The sequence below is a fragment of the Chionomys nivalis genome, chromosome 4 (assembly GCF_950005125.1).
Source record: "Chionomys nivalis chromosome 4, mChiNiv1.1, whole genome shotgun sequence".
In the NCBI taxonomy this organism is placed as follows: Eukaryota; Metazoa; Chordata; class Mammalia; order Rodentia; family Cricetidae; genus Chionomys; species Chionomys nivalis.
The window spans coordinates 69924803-69945296 of NC_080089.1; the positions used below are offsets into that span (position 1 = coordinate 69924803).

Below are 20494 nucleotides of genomic sequence, written 5' to 3' on the forward strand. Positions count from 1 at the left end.
ATTAACTTATAAGCAGAAATGAAGAACCTCATCTTGAGAATGGATCCATCTTCTCACTGTTGTTGTTTTGATGTTTGTATGTAGAGATCATTTTTCCCCCTGAAGAATAGTGATCTTAGGTAAAGGATTGTGTATGTTAGTTAATCCCTTGTGTTCCCCCTAACCCTCCATCAGTGCTAATGACTGGCTTTATATTTTCTAGGTCCTATTCTAGCTTATGAATGTGAAATTGTTTAAACTTCTTGTTTTGCCATATTTATTCCTGTTAAATCCTCTTAGATATAGCAGGTTCTGGTGATGGCACACAAGAAGTATCTAAACCTCTTCCTTCAGAAGGGAGCCTAGCTGAGGCTGATCACACAGCTCATGAAGAGATGGAAGCTAATGCGACTGGGAAAGAAGCTGAGGATGACAACATCTCGGTCACAATCCAGGCTGAAGATGCCATCACTCTGGATTTTGATGGTGATGACCTCCTAGAAACAGGTAAAAATGTGAAAATTACAGATTCTGAAGCAAGTAAGCCAAAAGATGGGCAGGACGCCATTGCACAGAGTCCGGAGAAGGAAACCAAGGATTATGAGATGAATCCGAACCATAAAGATGGTAAGAAGGAAGACTCCGTGAAGGGTGATCCTGTCGAGAAGGAAGCCAGAGAAAGTTCTAAGAAAGCAGAATCTGGAGACAAAGAAAAGGATACTTTGAAGAAAGGGCCCTCGTCTACAGGGGCCTCTGGTCAAGCAAAGAGGTTTGTTTTTCTATGTCAGTTCTTTACGATACTGAAATTCCAGCATTCAATAAGATCACGCTACATTAAGGGGGTGGCTTCAAGACCATGTACAATAATTAGTGTCTTATGATCCTGCCTAGAATATTTTTGACCGTCATAAGTTACTTAAAAACATTCAAGATCTTCATGATATTCAGTGTGTCCTACTGAGTGCATTGTCGAATTTTCAGCATATATTTGTTTTTTTATTTTTTTATTTTTTTGGTTATTTTTATGTTTTTTGGTTTTTGTTTTTATTTTTGTTTTTTTTTCAAATTGACAATTTTTGTGTTTCATTTTTTAAAACCCTTGTGATGGTGGTTAATGAGCAACTATCAGTTCTAAGAACACAAAATGAAGTCAAGTCCCAGTCCTGAAATCTGGAGAAGATGGCCATATATCCACTGAATAGAATTGTCAGAAAATCTAGATCTTCAGGCATCTTGGGCAAAATCAGTGCAAGAATCCTAAGGGAGCCATTTGTTCAAGTAGCCTATTATAGGCCTTTGGAGTTATTCATGTGTATGAGTAGAACCCGTGTTTGCAATGTTGTCAATATCAAGCTGTTCGGTTTTGTTTTGTTTTTTGTTTTCAATTTTCTCTGGTGATTTGCCTCTTTAGCTCTTCAAAGGAATCTAAAGACAGCAAGACATCATCTAAAGATGACAAAGGTAACAGATATTTTTTCTATTTATTTCATGGTAACATCACACACTTCCCAACAAAAGTGTTAATTGTCTGTTTCCTTCGACATTTAGTCTTTTGAACTTTGTTGATAAGATAGAAGTTTTGATACGCTTTAACTGGTGGCATTAAAGAATTACAGTAAACCCTGACATTAAAACTCTGTCCTTGAGTTACTTTGTAAACTCATATGAGCATGAGAGACTGGAGTGGTTTTAGTTGCAGTGAGTTTGAAATGTCAGACATGACCACGTCCATTTTCCTGTTCTGTCTGGGAAGAAGCTTGTATCATAAATATATTTGTGGAATCTACTATTTAGAAGAAAGACAATCTAACATTTGGTAGTACTTCATTCTTTAAATTAGTATATACTTATGTTAACACAGCAAGTATATAGTAGTATTTAATTGTTTCAGAGTTCATTTCCTAATTTGACTTATTTTGTGTTGATGGTTGTCTTTATGTAGGGAAATAATTTTATATTCAATTCCTGTAAGATCTGAGGAACAATTTAAATTTTTTTCATTGTATATTTATTTCATAATTGTACATTGTTGTATGTTACATAAGAATTTTTATTTAAGTGTATGTTGTTCCTTGAGCATATCTCCCCATGCTCTCCTAGGGGGCTTATTATTATTTCTTGTCACTCGGAGCTAGCTGGTTATCTTGTGCCCATGAGCAATATGGCTTCATTTTGTACTTCTGCTATGATGGCTTGAGGAGCAGTTGTTTTCTCAGAAAACATCGTAAAGGAACATGCACTGTTCTTGTGTACTGCCAAATCCTCAGATCTTCTTGGGTGTCATAAGGATTTCATGCATTGCTATGCGTTTGGTTTGGTTTGGTTTTTTGAGATGGGGTTTCTTTGTGTAACAACCTGGCTATTTTGGAACTTGCTTTGTAGACCAGGCTGGCCTCGAATTCAGAGGTTGCCAGCCTCTGCTTCCCAAGTGCAGGGAGTTAAGGTCTGCACCACCACCACCTGGCATATTCTTTGGTTTGTGTTATATTGGTGTGTTTCATAGTTGGACGTAATGATTGATTTGATTGAGTAACTGTAACGGTAATACCCCTGACCTCTATAGTCTGTGTTAATGGATAAGAAAAGGTTTATCCTTTAAATTGAGAAATTCAGTCATTTTGATTAAGTGGTACTTTCTTTCCTGTTATTTAAAGCTTTTTCCTATAATTACATATTGCTAGTGATGTGTAGCTACACAAATTTCTAAGTTGCATGTCATACAGTAAAACATCTTGATGACTGCCCTCAAGAATAGGAAAAGCATTAACTGAGTCATTTGTATTGATTCTCCCTAAAAGCCTTCACTGCACAGCTTTTCAGAGGTTGGCATTTATCTCATGTGACTTTAAAGCAATTCTGAAATGTTTACTTTTTCTGTTTCTTGTATATGTGCATAGCATCTTAGAAAGTTTTTTTGCCTCATAACCCTAAAGGAAGAAAACACTGTGGACACTAACTAGCTTATGTGCTTCATATGATTGATTGTGTGAAGGCATATCTGTATGGAGGTCATTCAGAAATAAGCTATGATAATTTCCCTAGTTCAAGTTATTTTAAGATATCTAATCTTCTAATGATTGTTTTAGAAGATTGTTTCTGATTTAGGTCTTAAGTTATCCAACTACATATAATTCCCATTTTCTTCTAACCTTTCTTGAGTAGAAAATGAAGGTGCCTGTATGTAGTGATGCACGCCTTTAATCCCAACATTTGGGAGGCAGAGGCAGGCACATTTCTGAATTTGAGGTCAGTCTGGTCTACATACTGACTTTCAGGTCAGCCAGAACTACACAGAGAAAACCTATCTCAAAAAAGAAAATGAAAGTGAATTATTAGAATGTTTGTTCCCAACTCTGGATCACCCTGTTTTCATTCCCACTTCTCGGACCCTTCAGGGTCCATGGCAGATACCCAACACTGGAGTCTGCTCGTCGCCACAGGCCTGCTTCCAGACACCCCGGTTCATTGTAATGGTGTGAGAACAGGGGTTAGCATTTGCTGGAAAATGTCCACGATTTAGTGGAATTTTTACTCGTTTAGAACTCATGTAACAGGGAGTGTATGAACATTCAGATTTCTTCTTTCACTGCTCTGATAGATTTTTATAATGGTAAGCTTCTAAGATTTTAGATATTGTGGTGTTAGGCTATCAAAATTTAAATGAGAAAGGATTTTATAATGGAAGCCTATGAGCCTTGTAAGTCACTGCAAGCACTTAAGCTTCTGGTGTTAAATGCATCCTAGGGAGCACGGGCAGTGCTGGAGGTAGCAGTGGAAGCTCAACCAAGAATATCTGGGTCAGTGGATTGTCTTCTAACACCAAAGCTGCTGATTTGAAGAACCTCTTTGGCAAATATGGAAAGGTACATTCTTTTTTACCTTTTATTTTTTTAGTATTCAAAATAATTATGTAGATATATGTTACACTTTTTAAGTTTTTAGATTTACTTATATTTACTTTATTATTTATTTACTTACAAATTTAGATTTCATGTGTATGAGTGTTTTGCTTTCAGTGTGTCTGTGCACCAGGTGTGAGCCTGATTCCTCTGGAGATCAGAAGAGGTCTAGGAAACTGGATTTGAGAAAGTTGTGAGCTGCTGTGTGGATGCTGTGAATCGAACTTGGGTCCTCTGTGAGAACAACAAGTGCTCCCAAAGCTGAGCCATCTCTCTAGACCTGTAGTCTATATTTTTGTATCCCTGAGCCTTGGATTATAACTTGAGTTCCAAGTCTATACTCATTTGCACCAAGAACCGTATTTTATTTATCGTGATGCAAAGGTTCTAGAAGATGCTGAGACTGTTTGGTCATTCTGAAAATATAAGTAGCTGGAATTAGGTAGTAAAATATGTGAACTGCAGAGGAAACAAATATCCTGTTGTGGAGGGTCTTATTCATTAACTAGAAAAATGTATAACTTGCTGTGTTTTATTGCTGATCATGGGACCACTATTCTCAGTGTTTCGGACACTTGCAAGAACCTGCTTTGCCTAAACGACTTTGTATTTGAAGAAGTAAAAGCTTCTAAAGTCATTAAAACAGGTTTTTTGTAACATTAATGGTGTACGTGTGTGTATGTGTGCGCTCACACGCGTGTGTGAGAGCAGTGAAATAAGAAGTCTCTTAAGTGCTGTGAAGATGTGAGTTGATTCATTAGGAAGGGTTTGTGCCGTGACTGGGCTCCCTGCCGACAGAGAGCAATCACAGAGCACTCAGTCAATAGCTAGTGTGTTCTACTTTGAAAGTGACTTCTTACACTTTCATCCTCCAAATAAACATCCTGCTTTTTTTAACTTGCTCTGCTGTTAGCTCTTTGAGGGTAGAGTTCTTACCCTATTTTGTGTATACATGGTAGGTTTTAAATGTTCATTAAATCAGTAACCAGTATTGGTTATCAGAGTGATAGTCCCGTAATCAACTGTAGCATATATTGTGTGCTTTTAGAGATGCAAAACAGTACTTCAGTGTTGGCACTGGTCAGAATATAAACTGCATGAGAATACCTATACGTGATGACAAGACTGTGGGCTCAAGTTTCTGTAGGACAAAGCAGCTTTTCTTAAAGCTTCCAACAACCCCAACAAAATACTGCCCAAGTTCCCTTTCTGCCTCCTGCCTCTATGTCTTTGTTCTCTCTTCAGCCCTGGATTAGCTCTGCTTTTCTTCTCGTTCTTCCACCATTCTCTAGTATTGAAATTGTCAGTTAGCTACTGATTACCTTACAGGTTTTGTGGCCTAGTCTTAAGCTATATTTTGCCTGCCTTCCCTCCCCACTCCTCTTTCTCTCAATGGGGTTTCTCTGTATACCCCTAGCTTTCCTGGAACTTGCTTTGTAGACTAGGCTGGCTTCCAGTTTACAGAGATCCACGTGCCTCTGGGATTAAAGGCATTTTAATTCCGGCTTTTTCTTTTCTCTTTGCTTGATTTTGAAACTTAGGTCACTCAAAGGAAAGATTTAAGACTTCTGTAAACTGTCTTCAGACATGTCCATAATTTTCTCTTAAGAGATTCAGGGTATATCCATGGTGAGAAAACTGGTTCAAATCCAATTTCTTTTTGTTTGTAATTTTGCACTATTTTATGAATGAAGCTTGTTTGTGCTGTATATTTGGGTAGAGAATTAGATAAATAATTCCCTTGAATATTTGAAGTACATATCATCAAAGTAGGTGCTGGTCATAAAAATGAGAGGACAGAACTCCACCCAGAGTGCATCTTCACTCCTTCTCATGGGAGTGGTCTTAGTGCTGAGTCTGATTGGTTTAGGAATATACAGCTATGAAATTCTGAAGTATAATCTAATTTTACAGGTTTTAAGTGCAAAGGTAGTTACAAATGCTCGAAGTCCTGGGGCAAAATGCTATGGTATTGTAACTATGTCCTCAAGCACAGAAGTGTCCAGATGCATTGCACATCTCCATCGTACAGAGCTACACGGACAACTGATTTCTGTGGAGAAAGTAAGTGTGACCATCTGTTTATAAAAAGGGAGATTAAGAAGAGGACTGATCTAAAAAAATCCAAAATCTAAAACTTTTTGAATGTCATTAGTGGTCAAAAATTTTGAATTTCGTTCTTTTGAAAGTTTTCAGTTAAAATGCTCAGCAAGGAAAGTAGGTACGGTACTTGTAAGTCCAAATCAATAGGGAAAGTAGATGCGGATATCTGAGACCTAAAACGTGAAATAGTCTCGGTCCAGGTATTTCAGAGAAGCAGAGTCAGCCTGTAGTCTCAGGCTAAAAATGTCTCTGTCATGAATGGTGATGTATGGCTGTAATTCCAGAACTTGGGAGGCAGAAGCAGAAAAATCAAGACTGTTATGGGCTGTGTAGTGAGTTCCAAACCTGCCAAGACCATCCCCAAACTTACAGTCACCCTGTACCTGCCTCACAAGTGCTAGAATTATAGGCATGTGTGACAGTGCCCAGCTCAACACCATTTAGATAATGCAACTTTAAGAAAAAGCTTATGAGTTTTGAATTTTAAAAACATTTGTTTAAACTTTTCAGGTGAAAGGTGATCCTTCTAAGAAAGAAATGAAGAAAGAAAATGATGAGAAGAGTAGTTCAAGAAGTACTGGTGATAAGAAGAATACCAGTGATAGGAGTGCCAAGTAAGGGTGATTGACAGCCACTAGACTAAGACTGCTTTCTGATAAACAGACTTCTTGTACCACAACAAAGTAGTTATTCTGTTTTCTTGTCTTGGATGATATGGTCAGGACACAAGCATCTATCAAAAAAGAAGAGAAAAGGTCGTCTGAGAAATCGGAAAAAAAAGAAAACAAAGACACTAAGAAAATAGAGAAAGATGAGAAGAATGACAATGGTTCAAGTGGCCAGGCTTCAGAATCGATGAAAAAGAGTGAGGAAAAGAAACGGATAAGTACGTCACGTTCTCTCGGTCCACTGTGTCCACTGCTTGTTTTGTATTTTAGAAGGGACTATTTTTCAAATGTTGATAGAGCCTATAGTAGAAAAGGGGGTTTTATAGACCAGCTGTCTTCTTCCCTACTACAAGTTATTATTATTCTAAGCAAGTTCCCTGACTGAATCCTTAAGTCCAAACCGATATGGGTTTGGAATGGAGCAAAACAGAACAAAAGAGCGAAAATGTGAGCAGTGGACACTGATGTTCAGTATCTTACTGAATTAGGATCTTTTGGTGTCCTTTGAAAGTATTTGTTAACGGATTAAATAGTTTGATTTCTTTGCGTTTAAGTAGAATAAGTTTTTTATTCTAGAAGTTGAAAATTAAAATTTATTTATGCTCCTTTTCAATGATATTTTGTTTGTTTAAAGTATTTCTCTTTTTTAGGTTCAAAGAGTCCAGGACATATGGTGATAGTAAACCAAACTAAGGGAGATCATTGTAGGCCATCAAGAAGGAGCCGATATGAAAAAGTAAGTCTGCTTTCAAAAGATAAAGCTGTTATCTCTGAACCACTTTGAAAGACATACATAGTTCAAGTTAAGTTTTTTAAAAGGAAATATTACTAGCTGTTTGAACTTTAGGAAGTGTTTTATTGATTTATTTATTTTTTTATGTGTGTATAAGTTTGCATGAACTTTTGTGTACCTCACAGATGCAGGACACCACCCCCCTAACACACACACACACACACACAAAAAAAAAAAAAAAAAAAAAAAAAAAAACAGAGAGAGAGAAGAAGGTGTTACATCCCCAGGAACTAGAGTCCCAGGCAGCTGTGAGCTGCTTTGTGGTGCCAGGAACCAAACCTGCGAAGCACAGTGAGCACCTCTAACCACGGAACCTCTGAGCTACCTCTCAGGTCCCCTCATCTGAACTTTTTAAATGACCAGTGAAAACCAAAATACACGACCTCAGATTATTTTAACTTCATGTTCTCCTACGGTTTTTCTTTCGTAGGCTCATGGAAGAAGCAAAGAAAAAGAGAGGACTAGCCTAGATAAAAAAAGAGACAAAGACTACAGAAGGAAAGAGATCTTGCCTTTTGAAAAGATGAAGGAACAAAGATTGAGAGAACATTTAGTTCGTTTTGAAAGACTGAGGCGAGCTGTGGAACTCAGAAGGTAGGAGGAGCATTTTTGACTGCTCTCTGTAATGTGCGCTTTTAGCTATAATCCAGCCTGCTAGAGATTGTGTCCCCCAGAAGACTGTCATTCTCAGGAAGTAAAGGTATGACCTAATGATTTCTTAAGTTTGCATAACACTTTATAGCTTGCAAAATTATTTTAATCTGTTATCTCCAACTCAATTCTGTACAGTTACTTAAGCCCGCTATCTAATACTAAAATACTGAGGCCTGGAAGAGGCCTGGAGAGGCTAAATGACTCTTCCAATGCCATGTGGCAGAGTCGGGACTCAGATCCAAGTCTGACTCCAAGTCCAGTGCTCTTTCCTCTATTCCAAAGATGCTGCCATAAAAATCATGTCTTAAAGCAGAAGATAATTCCAGATAGTATCAGAGTAAGCTACAGTGTTAACTGCTGTCACAGGGTGGAAACCTGCAGGTACCCAAGTTAGTACCCAAGTGAAGGCTGAGTTGCTCTGTGAGCTTTAATGCAGTCCCTACTCCTCATTAAAGTTGATCAGAAACCAAAAGAAAAATGCTTCCATTTTTAGTGTCAGTGTCAGCAAACCAACGTGAGTTCATATCTACATACCCATTTTTGGGTGCCACATGAAATATCTCCTAGTGTGTTTTTAATCTATTAGACCTATCCAGCACAGGGATCACTTGTGGATCTTCAGCTACTCAGTCTCAGATGTTAGGAACTTCAAAAGCTGTAGCTTAGGAATACAACCTTTGCCTGTTTGTGGCTAAAGGAAATGATTCTTGCAAAACTTACCTCCATAAACTCTAGCTCTTAGGTCTGGGAAAAAATGAAGTGGGGAGCTATTAGGGCAGTGGCTCTCAGACCTGTCAAACCCATGCCTATTGGGTTTTTAAAGTCTCCCTTGTTGCTCAGACTTACCATCTACTCCTGAGCTCAAGGGATCCTTGTGCTTCAGTCTCCTGCTGACCTATAACAGACTTGCACCACTGCACCCAGCCCAGTGATCCTTTAAAATAATCTGTTGAGGTGTGCCTTCTTCATACTCCTGTGGAGAAAGAAAGTCGTCTGCCTGTAATTAAAAAAAAAAGAAAAGAAAAAGGTGATGATTTAGCAGTGATATTAAAGTGAAATAAAAGTGATTTGTAACAGATACATATATTCCAAATATAAATATTTAGATGTGTAGAAGATACATTGAACTAGACAGATGTTTGTATCCTATTAGACTCACTGAGTATGAAAGCTGCAGATGCAGACCAATTCTGTGTATCGTATTGGTGAGTCATGTAACAGGAGAAGTATGGGCATTTTGATGTGATTTCTGAAATGGTAATGACTCTTGGTAAAGCCCTCAACAAAATACAATCTCCCCCTTTAAAAAAAGATAAATTTTGAGTTGTGTTATTGGAAAATTTAATATATACATCTGTGCTAAAGCAAATAAGCCCAGCATTTATGAAAGCAGTTAAATTAGGCTTTTTCTCAAGGGCATGGCTGTCCTCTGTGACATAGGAAAGCGTTAGATATTCTTGGCTCTGTGGAGCATATTCTTCGGTCTGTAAAACTGTTGACAGTTCATGCATCATCAAGTGTTGTAGAATTCTTGGTCTTCACCCACTGTATGGTAGTAACAGCTCATTGACTGCTGTGCTCATTTAAAGTGCCACATCAGTTTTTATGGGAATAGTACTGACCCATTAAGAATGCTGAATTGCTACAGGCAAATATGCAAGTGGGCAAAAATGTAAAAGTGGATTACCTGAGTGTCAGGAAATGAAGGAGCACTGTGCAAGGTCTAGTATATGTTTGTACTGAATTGTCTCTGGCTCAAAAGTATGTTCCCTGGAACTGTGTATTAGAAGCCAGTGTACAGCCATAGTGACCCCTAAGGGCACCATTCTATTATATAACATTTGCTATAGTTGTGTTTGTGATTATAATTCCAAGCCATCGGAATGAAGTATATACATTATTTAAGGAGATAAGGATATGTAGTAGATAGTAGAAAATTGTACCTGTAATCTCAGTACTTGGATGCAGAGAGACAAGAGGTTTACTACAAGTTCAAGGCCAGCCGGGTCTACATACTGAGTTTGAGGCCAGCCAGGGTTACACAGTGACACCCTATCACAAAAAGCCAAAAGAAAAATTGTAGTTTCATACATTTATATACATTTTTTAAATGGTAATTATTGGGTTTTTACTATGGTGGAATTTTTATTTAACAAAATCATCTAAAAGGCAAATAGTGTGTGAAATTTAGCTGCTTAGTTGACACTTATAAATAAGTAATAAGACTGGAATATGTTTAAAGTTTTAATTTGCGTTCTTTCCAATTACATTAAAATTACTAAGTTTAATGTGAAATTTAAAATTGCCAATCACAAGGAAAGTGATTCAAATCAAAGCTCTTATCTTTCACACAGTGCTAGCATAATTTAAGTATTTCTAAATACTGATTTTTGTTAGACGAAGAGAGATTGCAGAAAGAGAGCGTCGAGAGCGTGAACGCATTAGAATAATTCGTGAACGGGAAGAACGGGAACGCTTACAGAGAGAGAGAGAGCGCCTAGAAATTGAAAGGCAAAAACTAGAGAGAGAGAGAATGGAACGCGAACGCTTGGAAAGGGAACGCATTCGTATTGAACAGGTGCAGTCAGAACATCTTTTCATCTTGAACAACTCACCTTTGCAAACCCTGTGATTTTTGCCCTCCAGTTTGCTTTACTTGCTGTAAAGCTCCTCTAGATGAGAATGAGCACTAAAGTGTCCCTGACGGGTAATGAATTAGGCACTCGTTAAAGTACACTCAAGAGTGACTTTGTTATTGACTGCGAGTAACCTGTAGCTCTGCAGTGTAATGGCAGCCTATATAGTATGAGCATAGGACTGAGTCCAGAGTAGTTATGATCCAGGCTCTGTCACCACCCCAGACTTAGAAAATGACGAGTACTTCCTTACTTATGGGAATCATTCCCAGGGCTGGAAGGAAATAATGCCTCTCTGCATAGTTGCCACTCAGGGCTTATGACACTTCTCTCCATATGTATTAAGAGCCCAGTTCTCTCATTCCTGCTAGGTGCTTTTGTTTAAGTCAATTTATTAAACTAAATCTGACCTCCCCCAAATGCTCACCAGTTTCTACCACTCAACCCCTGCTATTTTAATGTCACCCAACAGTAGCTTTAGTCTAGGTGATTAAAATCTAATGTATTTGTCCCAGTTGTGTGCTCTGCCTGGTGCTTCTCTAGGTTGGTTTCTTAACCCAGATGCACACTTACCTTCTGTCTTTACTTTGTATTTGGTTCATTCCTGTATATCTGAAGGAACGGCGTAAGGAAGCTGAACGGATTGCTCGAGAGAGAGAAGAACTCAGAAGGCAACAGCAGCAGCTCCGTTATGAGCAAGAAAAAAGGAATTCTTTGAAACGCCCACGTGATGTAGATCATAGGTAGTACTTCCTTTCTTTCTTAGTGATCTCGCTTGCTATCTTGTTCTTAGTGAGCTAGGGTTAGAGAATTCGAACACACTTGCTCTAGAATCAAAGGTCCTGGCTAACATAGAAGGGAAAGGATTGCAGTACTGTTAGGACCCAGTATAATGCTCAGGTCTTACCTCTGCAGTCTTTATGAGGTTCACGGTAGCTGAGGGCTGAGGATAGCTTAGTGATGGAGGGCCTACTTCCCTTGCATGTGCCAGGCTCTGGGCCATCCCCAGCACTTTAAGGGGGAAAGAAGGTAACTGAAAACGCTGGTGAGAATCCCTTATGACATGATGTCGGTGTTCTTTTCTATTGGGAGATGTGAGAACAGGTAGTTTAGACAGGCTGAGTGATTGCTGAGCAAGTATGATATCTGAGTTTATATATCTGGCACCTATGCAGTCCTAGCACTGACGAGGCAGGGACAGGCAGATCGCTGAGCTCTCTGGCCAACTAATTGAAAAATTAGTTCAGTTAGTGAGCTTCAGGTTCAGTGAGAGATTCTGTCTCCAAAAATAAGGTGGAGAGTGACTGAGGAAGACACCCACATTGAACTCTTTTTCCTCCACACACAGCTGTCTGTGTGCTCCCAGACAATGCTTACATGTGCACACACAAAATTCAGGCACACTCTTTTCAACTGTTTTTCTCCTCTCATATTTGTGACAACAGAATCAAACAGTCCTGTCCTAGTTCCTCACTATTCTGTCTTGAGTTCAGGAGCCTTTTATGTCCATCGTTCCAATATGGTATCTATGATTCCAAGTGGATGCTGTTTGATTATTACACAATAATTTGTATAAATGAGCAAACATTTCTCTTTAAGGCGAGATGATCCTTACTGGAGCGAGAATAAAAAGCTGTCTCTAGATACAGATGCACGATTTGGCCATGGATCTGACTATCGTCAGCAGAACAGGTTCCTTGACTTCAGTCACCGAGAGCGGAGCAGGTTTCCTGAAACTGCATCTGTGCAGTCCTCGTCCTTTGAAAGGTAAGTGGACACACTGAAATGCTCACATTTGAGACAGGAGCCTTGCTAGTCAGAACTTTGGTTCTCTATAATGTAATACTAATAATAGAAGTGCTGAGTCAAAACAGGGTGCAGAACCAATTGTATGTTTAGTTTGGTTTTCACTGGTGGGGAAGAGGTATCCTATTAACTGCAATTGTATGGGGTCCTTGGGAGGTATAGGCTGGAGTTGAGACCAGCCAAGGCTACACAGCAGTTTGAGATTCTGCTTTATAAAAACCAATTAAAAAGTTAACTAAAAACAAGTGTGAGTGGAGAATGCTAATTTTGGATGTACCGTGGCTGTCAGGAACAGTGAAACATTCAGGCTGGTAGTAACTTGATTGATATCATTTTTCCTGGAAAAGAAACCTTTGTGCTAGACATAGCTCAGTCTAAAGGAAAACTATTGGAGTTAGTAATGAAGCTTTTTTGGTGGCCTTGTCGTAACTTCTCCTAAGTTTCCTGATTGTAAGTCATGCAGATGAAGTTGAGAATAGAATAAGTAAATGCTTCTGAGGATCTGCATTTGTTTCTCATTAGTAGACGGGAACGGTTTGTTGGTCAAAGTGAAGGGAAAAAACCAAGACCAGCAGCCCGAAGAGAAGAGCCAAGCTTTGAAAGGTACCCCAAAAACTTTGGTGATTCCAGAAGAAACGAGCCTCCACCACCAAGAAATGAACTTAGAGAAACAGACAGACGAGAGGTACGAGGTGAGAGAGACGAAAGAAGAACAGTAATCCTTCATGACAGAGCTGAGGTTGCTCACCCTAGACATCCTCGAGAAGCTGGGCCCAATCCTTCTAGACCAACCTCCTGGAAAAGTGAAGGGAGCATGTCCACTGACAAACGGGAGTCCAGGTAGTCATGTGCTGCTGCTGCTTCATGGCGAACTGTGTACTGTGTTCTTAGATGAGGGTTTGACCTTTCCTGTGCTGTGTTAACAGAGTTGAAAGGCCAGAGCGATCTGGGAGAGAAGTCTCAGGACACAGTGTGAGGGGAGCACCCCCTGGGAATCGCAGTAGTGCTTCAGGCTATGGAAGCCGAGAGGGAGACAGAGGAGTCATCTCTGACCGAGGAAGCGGAGCACAGGTAAAAGTGGCTGGGCACTTCCTATTGAGTCTTTTGAAGACACTGAAGCACTGGAGATAAATGCTCACTCTTTCTATTGTTTAATTTATGTTTATCATTATTATGTGTTTGGGTGTTTTGCCAGCCTCTGTATAGATCTGTATACCATTCTTATGTCTGGTGCCTGTGGAGTTTAGAAGAGGGCTTCAGATCCCATGAGACTTGAGTTACAGTTATGAGCCATCATGTTGTTGCTGGGAGTTGAACTGGGTCTTTTAGAAGAGCAGCTGGTGCCTTAACCTCTGAGCCGTCTCTCCAGCCTATAGGAGATGCTCTTGACAGGTGTCCATAAGGAGAACCATTCTGTTGTGGCTAAGATTGGGTAATTGGAATGACTGAGAGACCAACTTCCGCAACAGATGTTTCTCAGGTTCGTGCTTTATAAATAAATATCAGTTGTCCAAAGAAGAAATACTAGCCTTAAAAACTTTTTTTTTTTTTTAAGACAGGGTTTCTCTGTGTAGCCCTGGCTGTCCTGGAACTCGATTGTAGAACAGGCTGGCCTTGAACTCACAGAGATCCAACTGCCTCAGTCTCCCAAGTGCTGGAATTAAAGGCATGTGCCACCATGCTTACCTGATAAAATATTTTATATCTGTATATGGGAGAGGGCTCCTCTATGTGCCATGGTACATGTAGAAGTCAGAGAACTACATTTTGGGAATTAGTTCTTTCCTCCCACCCTGTTGAGGCAGAATCTGTTTCAAACTGGCTGGCCTATAAGCTTGCAGGCAATTCTCCTGTCTCTGCTTCCCATCCTAGGAGTACTGGGATTAGAGATGTGGACTCCCGCATCTGGCTTTTTACATGGGGTCCAGAGGCCAGCTCAGGCCAGGCTTTGCATGGCAAGTTCTTTTACCCGCTGAGCCATCTTACTGGCCCTCAAACTTTGTTTTTATTGCAATTCTTGTTCTACTTTGACAGTAGTTATAGTTGTTAAATGAGCCTTCCAAATAATAATTTGGCTTTTTTCAAGCACAGAACACATCATAACTTGATCTGTGTCTGTGAGCAGGGAGCATGCTAATTTCTGCTGTTCCAATTTTAGTATATGTACTGCTGAAGCTAGCATATTAAGTATAGAGTAAAAGTTGCTTCTGCTCTATTTTCAAAAAGTAGACAAGTAAAATTATTTGAAATTGCTTTCTATTTAATATTTATGTAAGTCAAGTATGGTAGTGCACCCCCTAATCTCAGCACTCCTGAAGCAGAGGCAGGCAGATCTCTGATTTTGAAGTCAGCCCAGCTTGAACAAAACAAGGTTCAGGACAGCCAGGGCTACATAGGGAAATCCTGTCTGGAAAAAAAATGATAATAAATTAATTAAAAGATAAAATATATTGTATATGAATATGCTTTGCCTACATGTATTCTGTACATGCAGTATTCACAGAGGCCAAAAGAGGGCATCATATCCACTGTGACTGAAGTTACAGGCAGTTGTGAGCCACCATGTGGGTACTGGGAATTGATCCTTGGTCCTCTGGAAGAGCAGCTAATGCTTTTAACCACGGAATTATCTCTTGAATCCCAATTTTTATTCTTTTGATATTTTGTTGACTTGAATATTCTTTTAAGTTGCTGAGCTTAGTAGAAGAAAATTATAAATGATACAAATACGTAAAAATTGCACTCAGCTTAAAGCATTCTCTTAATTGATAAAATACTGTCATGCCAGTGAGGTTATTGCAGCATGAATAGAAAGATTGTGCTTTTTTTTCCTTCTAAAGATGTATTCCAGGTTGGCTTCTTAACATGCTGTGTAGCTGAGGATGAAGCCAAGAATGGCCTTGGGTTCCTGACCCTCCTGCCTCTACCTTTTGGAATGCTAGGGCTATAGGGACATACTAGGGTTTCTCTGGCATTGGGACTCCAGTCCAAGGTTTCGTGCATGCTAGCAAGCAGTCTACCAACTGAGCTGCATCTCTAGTTTGACGGAGTACACTCTCTTTAAAGTTCTATGCCAGATGGAATTTGGAGCTGTGTTTGTGTTATACCCTTGAATACAGACCAGGTCTCATCGCATCTTTTGGCACAGGTGTTGGCATGAGTATGCAAGCATGGCTGGTGTCCTCCATTGTTTTGCCTTTATTTATTGAGTCGGGGTCTCTTGCTGAACTTGGAGCTCACCACTTCTGCCTAGTCATGGCAGCTAGCCTGCTCTAGGGACCTTGTGCTTCTGCCTCTCCTGGTGGCAGCTGCCGCTCTTACCTAGTCTTTCTTTTTCTTCCCAAACTCAAGAGATCCACCTACCTCTGTTTCCCAAGTGTGGTGATTATGGGTGTGTGCCAACATTCCCAGCTTCTTACCCAGCTTTTATGTGGGCTCTAGGGATCTGAACTTCAGCCCTCAATGATAGCATTTTTGTTTTAGACAGAAAATGTCTTACTGTCTTGGCATGTACAGTGTCACTGTAAATCATTTCACCCAGCGCATTTATGAAGTAGGTTTGAGCTCAGTGGTTCTGAAGTATTAATTTGTCTTAATAAGGAGAAATGTTTGCACAAGTCCATTAAGCTGGTTACCCTGAACAAACTTAAAACTAAGCATGATGCAGATACTCTATTTAGGGTAGAATTTAAGAAATTATTCTAGACCAGCACCCTACATTCAGAATCCCTTTAAAAAAAGTCTTCTCCTGTCAGAAGTTTTCAATGTTAGTCTGTTAGTTCTTTGACCAATATTGTCTTTAAGCCTTTGTGGATGCCGACAGCTTTGCCTAAGTGAGGTGTCAGCAGGCCTTGACTCCACCTCTCGTCCTTAGTTCTAAATATAGCCATAATGGGGCATCCTGGCCAAGTCACAGCACTAAGCAGGGTTGTCTACAATTGGACAGCTTTTGCTGTATACTCTTTGCAAGTTGGTTTGATGTGTTGATTATATAGCCGACTTAACTGCCCTTTAACTTTTGACCTCTTGTGTAAATTGAGAGCTCTTTAGATCTATCCAGGCATTTGAAATTCCTGTGCCCAAATAGTGCTGGAGTAGTAGTGGGTGTGGACATAGAAATGAAGGTCCAGAGGAGCTCCTGCCAGAATAAGTGGGTGGTCACTCCTTCCGTCTGTTGCATTCTCAGACATTCTACTAGTTTGCTCTGCCATTAAAGCACAGCAGTATGAGCTAGTGCATGGGACAAAGGGGCCAGGACTCACTTTTTTATGGGCTTTCCTCAGCACTACCCTGAAGAACGACATGTAGTGGAACGTCATGGACGAGACACAAGTGGACCAAGGAAAGAATGGCATGGCCCACCCTCTCAGGGGCCTGGCTACCATGACACAAGGCGAATGGGTGATGGCCGGTCAGGAGCAGGCATGATAACCCAGCATTCAAGGTGAGACCTGTTTAGACCTTTTCTGCTGTTCCATAGCTGAGTAGTCGTTAGCGCTGGAGTGTGAGATGACATTGCTGTTGGTGAAGCCCACTGTTGTGGCCTCACTTGCTTCCCTGTCCTCTTCCCTCACTCCCCTGTTTGGAGGAGCTGCTGCTTTGCACTTCTGCTGGTGACTCCTGTGTCACATCCTCATAGCAATGCCATTTGCTTTTGTGCTGCTGAGAGAAGGCCAGTGACTTGTTCCCTGTAAGCTCTGGGCTCCTCACCGGATGCTGCTTTTCACCCTGTTGCTTTCCTGATTTTGAGGCAGTATTTTGGTTGCTTGGTTTGTGATGAGTCTTAGAATGTGTAGGCTGGGCTGTCTTCAGACTCAGCCTTCCAGGTGGTATGGTTGTGGGCATGTCCCACCATACCAGCTCAGCCCTCTTTTTCTTTGTTTTTTAAGATAGTATTTTTCTGTGTAACAGCTCTGGCTGTCCTGGAACTCACCCTGTAGACAAGACTGGCTTTGAACTCACAGAGATCTGCCTGCCTCTGCCTCCCAAGTACTGGGATTAATGGTGTGTGCCACCACCGCCCAGCTTTTGGTCCTTTGTTTTCTTCTCTTCTTGATCCTCCTTTCTGGCTCCTCCAAGCAGAGCTTCAGATGGTACTCTCCACTGTCTTTTCCATGTAATTTTTTGTTTGCTTGCTTTTTTTTTTTTTTTTTTTTTTTTTTTTTGCCTCAAGCTCTCAGTGCTGCCATCTTCAAAACCTTGACTGGGGAAACATGCCCCAGCCTTGTCTTTGTTCCTAGAAGAAATTAAAAATGCTCTCCAAAATTGTGTTTCTGATGCCGCTCTTTTCCTGCATCCAGCCTGTGCCTGGTCTTCCAGAGAGCTTCCTGATACTCACACTGCTTTTGCATGATTGTGGGACCCCATGTTTTGTTTTATCATTTACTTGCTTAAACCATAGCGGCTTCTGTAGGTAACAAATTGAGTTTTTGGCTAGTATTTTATTTTATTTCTGTTGTTTTTTGGTTCTTGAGACAGGGTTTCTCTTTAACTCCAGCTGTCCTTGAACTCTCTTTGTAGGCCAGACTGGCCTTGAATTTGCAGAGATCCACCTGCCTCTGCCCCCAAATGCTGGGATTAAAGGTGTGTGCCACCATCAACTGGCTTTAGCTGGTTTTATTTGGAGTATTTCACTGTCAACTTTCACCTCTCCATTGTGATAGAGTTTTAGAGTATCTTTTTCCTGACATTTATTGGCATCTATAATACGCTCTATACATAAAGAAACTGGAAATAATATTGAGTGACTTCCTGGTAGTCAGTTTTTTTTGAAACTCTAGTGTGTACCATCATCTCCTTAACTGCTGATTAAAACAGACTGTAGCGCCTGGAGTGAGTGGGGTAGAGTGGTGTATGTCATAGGACTAGCGGTGGAGGCTAAGGGAAGGATCTTGAGTTTGAGGTTTTCCTCATCTCCAGAATTACATCCTGTTTAAAAAGTGAGGGAGCCGGGCGGTGGTGGCGCACGCCTTTAATCCCAGCACTCGGGAGGCAGAGGCAGGTGGATCTCTGTGAGTTCGAGACCAGCCTGGTCTACAAGAGCTAGTTCCAGGACAGGCTCCACCAAAACCACAGAGAAACCCTGTCTCGAAAAACCAAAAAAAAAATAAAAAAATAAAAAAATAAAAAGTGAGGGAGAAGCAGCGGGAGACCTGAAGAGGCTGTGTGTGCCCTTTGCACAAGCTGCCGCTGCCGCTGCTGCGGCTGAGGTCCAGCCTTGCTGGAGTCCTGTTATAGGCACTACATCCTGCTTCTGAAGAAGCCGGCATTAAGAGTGCCAAGGTCACACACTTGCTGCCCACCACATATAGCTCTGTGTCTTGGACAAGATTACTTTCAGGTCTCAGTTTCTTCCTTGGTGAAGAGGGGTTAGTAATGGTATCCACCTTACAGGATTAGAGTCTAGATGTAGTAGGAAAGCAGAGAAGCCTTTGGGAGTGCTAAGTGCTGGGAGGGTATTTCTTGTGATTGTTTGTTCTGACCCTTTCCCTTTTAAACTCCCTTTTAGCACTGCATCCCCAGTTAATAGGATTGTACAGATGAGTGGCAACTCCATGCCAAGAGGAAGCAGCTCCGGGTTTAAGCCGTTTAAGAGTGGACCTCCACGGCGGTTTTGAACACAGACTTCCTGCCGAGGCTTCCAGATAATTTATTGAGATCTCCTGTAAACTTTACTTGACTACTTACGAGGAGGACCTCTGACTGCTTGAAAGCTCTATCTGACTGTTGTTTTTCTTTTTTTAAAAAAAATTTAACATGATTGCTTTTCTCAATTTTAGAGAAGATGTTTAAATAGTTCTGTTGAAACTTTTCACAGTTTTGTGTATCATTCAACTTTTTTCTTGCAGCACTGAGACCCATTTTAAAGGATTGGCACCGAGGCTGTTTTGTTTGGCTCTGTGTGAACGAGAGTGGATTGCAGCTGAGTGATAGTGGTTTCATTTGCAGCATTAGCTCTGTGGTGTCACCAGTGTTTGCTGCCTCCATTTTGAAGGCTATTTGAGCTTCAGACGCCTGCTGTCTAATTTTTAGAGAATAAGATTGTTCCTTGCATTTCGGAGTATTATGTAACCTATTTTTGCAGAAGGTACTGTTACATTAAGTGCATCTGTGTATCCTGGTTAAAAAAATGTAATCTTTTTTGAAATAAACCTTCATATTCTGTATAGTTGCTAAAGTGTTGAGGACCTTTTTAACTGTAAACTGAAGGTAGATTTTATATAGGGAGCAGTACACTTGTCCCAAGTTTGTGTGGTATAAGGCTCCATAGATGAAGGAAACTTTGTCCATGTGCCTTGTATCACAAGGGTTTCATACTGAGTTGAGCAGGTAAGCTGCACTTGTTGAGGGTCTTCACTGTTTGATGGATAAATCCCATGTCTCAGAATTGTGTGATAACATTTCCGTCTCCCCAAATAATGCTGAGAAGTGGAAGAATCTCAGATTCTAGACAGGGTGACTCAGTCAGGTTTTATAAATGCTACTGTTCAGCAATAATCTCTCTGTGAGAATAAAAGCCCACACTTAGAACTGTGTCTATCTTTGTTCCAGCCTCAGGGTTTAGTCCTCCAGCCTTCCTGCTAGTGAGTCCCAAGCAGCAGACTTGGTAAGAACTGAAATGGCAACATTTGCTCTCTGTTCCTAGGACATGCGGCAAGCCTTGCTCTGGTCAAGAGTTGATAGCACACTGTGGATGTGTTAGAAATACTCTAATCCAGCCAGGCTGTGGTGGCGCATGCCTTTAATCCCAGCACTCGGGAGGCAGAAGCAGGAGGATCTCTGTGAGTGCAAGGCCATCCTGGACTACAAGAGCTAGTTCCAGGACAGGCTCCTAAGCAACAAAGAAACCCTGTCTTGAAAAACCAAAAAAGAGAAAGAAAACGAAAAAAGAAATTCTCTAATCCTTTATTAAGCATCTTTGGTAGAAAAGCTCTGGACAGAAGATGACTTATTTCA

General features: G+C 40.6%; 1 protein-coding gene across 9 annotated transcripts in view; it reads left to right on the forward strand.

Moving 5' to 3' along the window:
- The window catches only part of Sltm (SAFB like transcription modulator), a 46729-nt gene extending 27020 nt beyond the window's left edge, over positions 1 to 19709 (forward strand). For 2 of the 9 annotated variants that reach the window (XM_057767084.1, XM_057767091.1), the window contains 15 exons: positions 280 to 748; positions 1391 to 1440; positions 3724 to 3842; positions 5793 to 5942; positions 6492 to 6595; positions 6704 to 6867; positions 7300 to 7385; positions 7873 to 8036; positions 10494 to 10674; positions 11351 to 11475; positions 12332 to 12499; positions 13061 to 13378; positions 13465 to 13609; positions 16822 to 16982; positions 19047 to 19709. In XM_057767084.1, coding sequence (XP_057623067.1) covers positions 280 to 748; positions 1391 to 1440; positions 3724 to 3842; positions 5793 to 5942; positions 6492 to 6595; positions 6704 to 6867; positions 7300 to 7385; positions 7873 to 8036; positions 10494 to 10674; positions 11351 to 11475; positions 12332 to 12499; positions 13061 to 13378; positions 13465 to 13609; positions 16822 to 16982; positions 19047 to 19155 — 2513 coding nt within the window. In that variant the 3' untranslated portion in view covers positions 19156 to 19709. The remainder of the gene's footprint in view (positions 1 to 279; positions 749 to 1390; positions 1441 to 3723; positions 3843 to 5792; positions 5943 to 6491; positions 6596 to 6703; positions 6868 to 7299; positions 7386 to 7872; positions 8037 to 10493; positions 10675 to 11350; positions 11476 to 12331; positions 12500 to 13060; positions 13379 to 13464; positions 13610 to 16821; positions 16983 to 19046) is intronic. The other 7 variants (XM_057767086.1, XM_057767092.1, XM_057767085.1 and 4 more) reach the window with 6 other exon arrangements.
- The last annotated feature ends 785 nt before the right edge of the window (positions 19710 to 20494 follow it).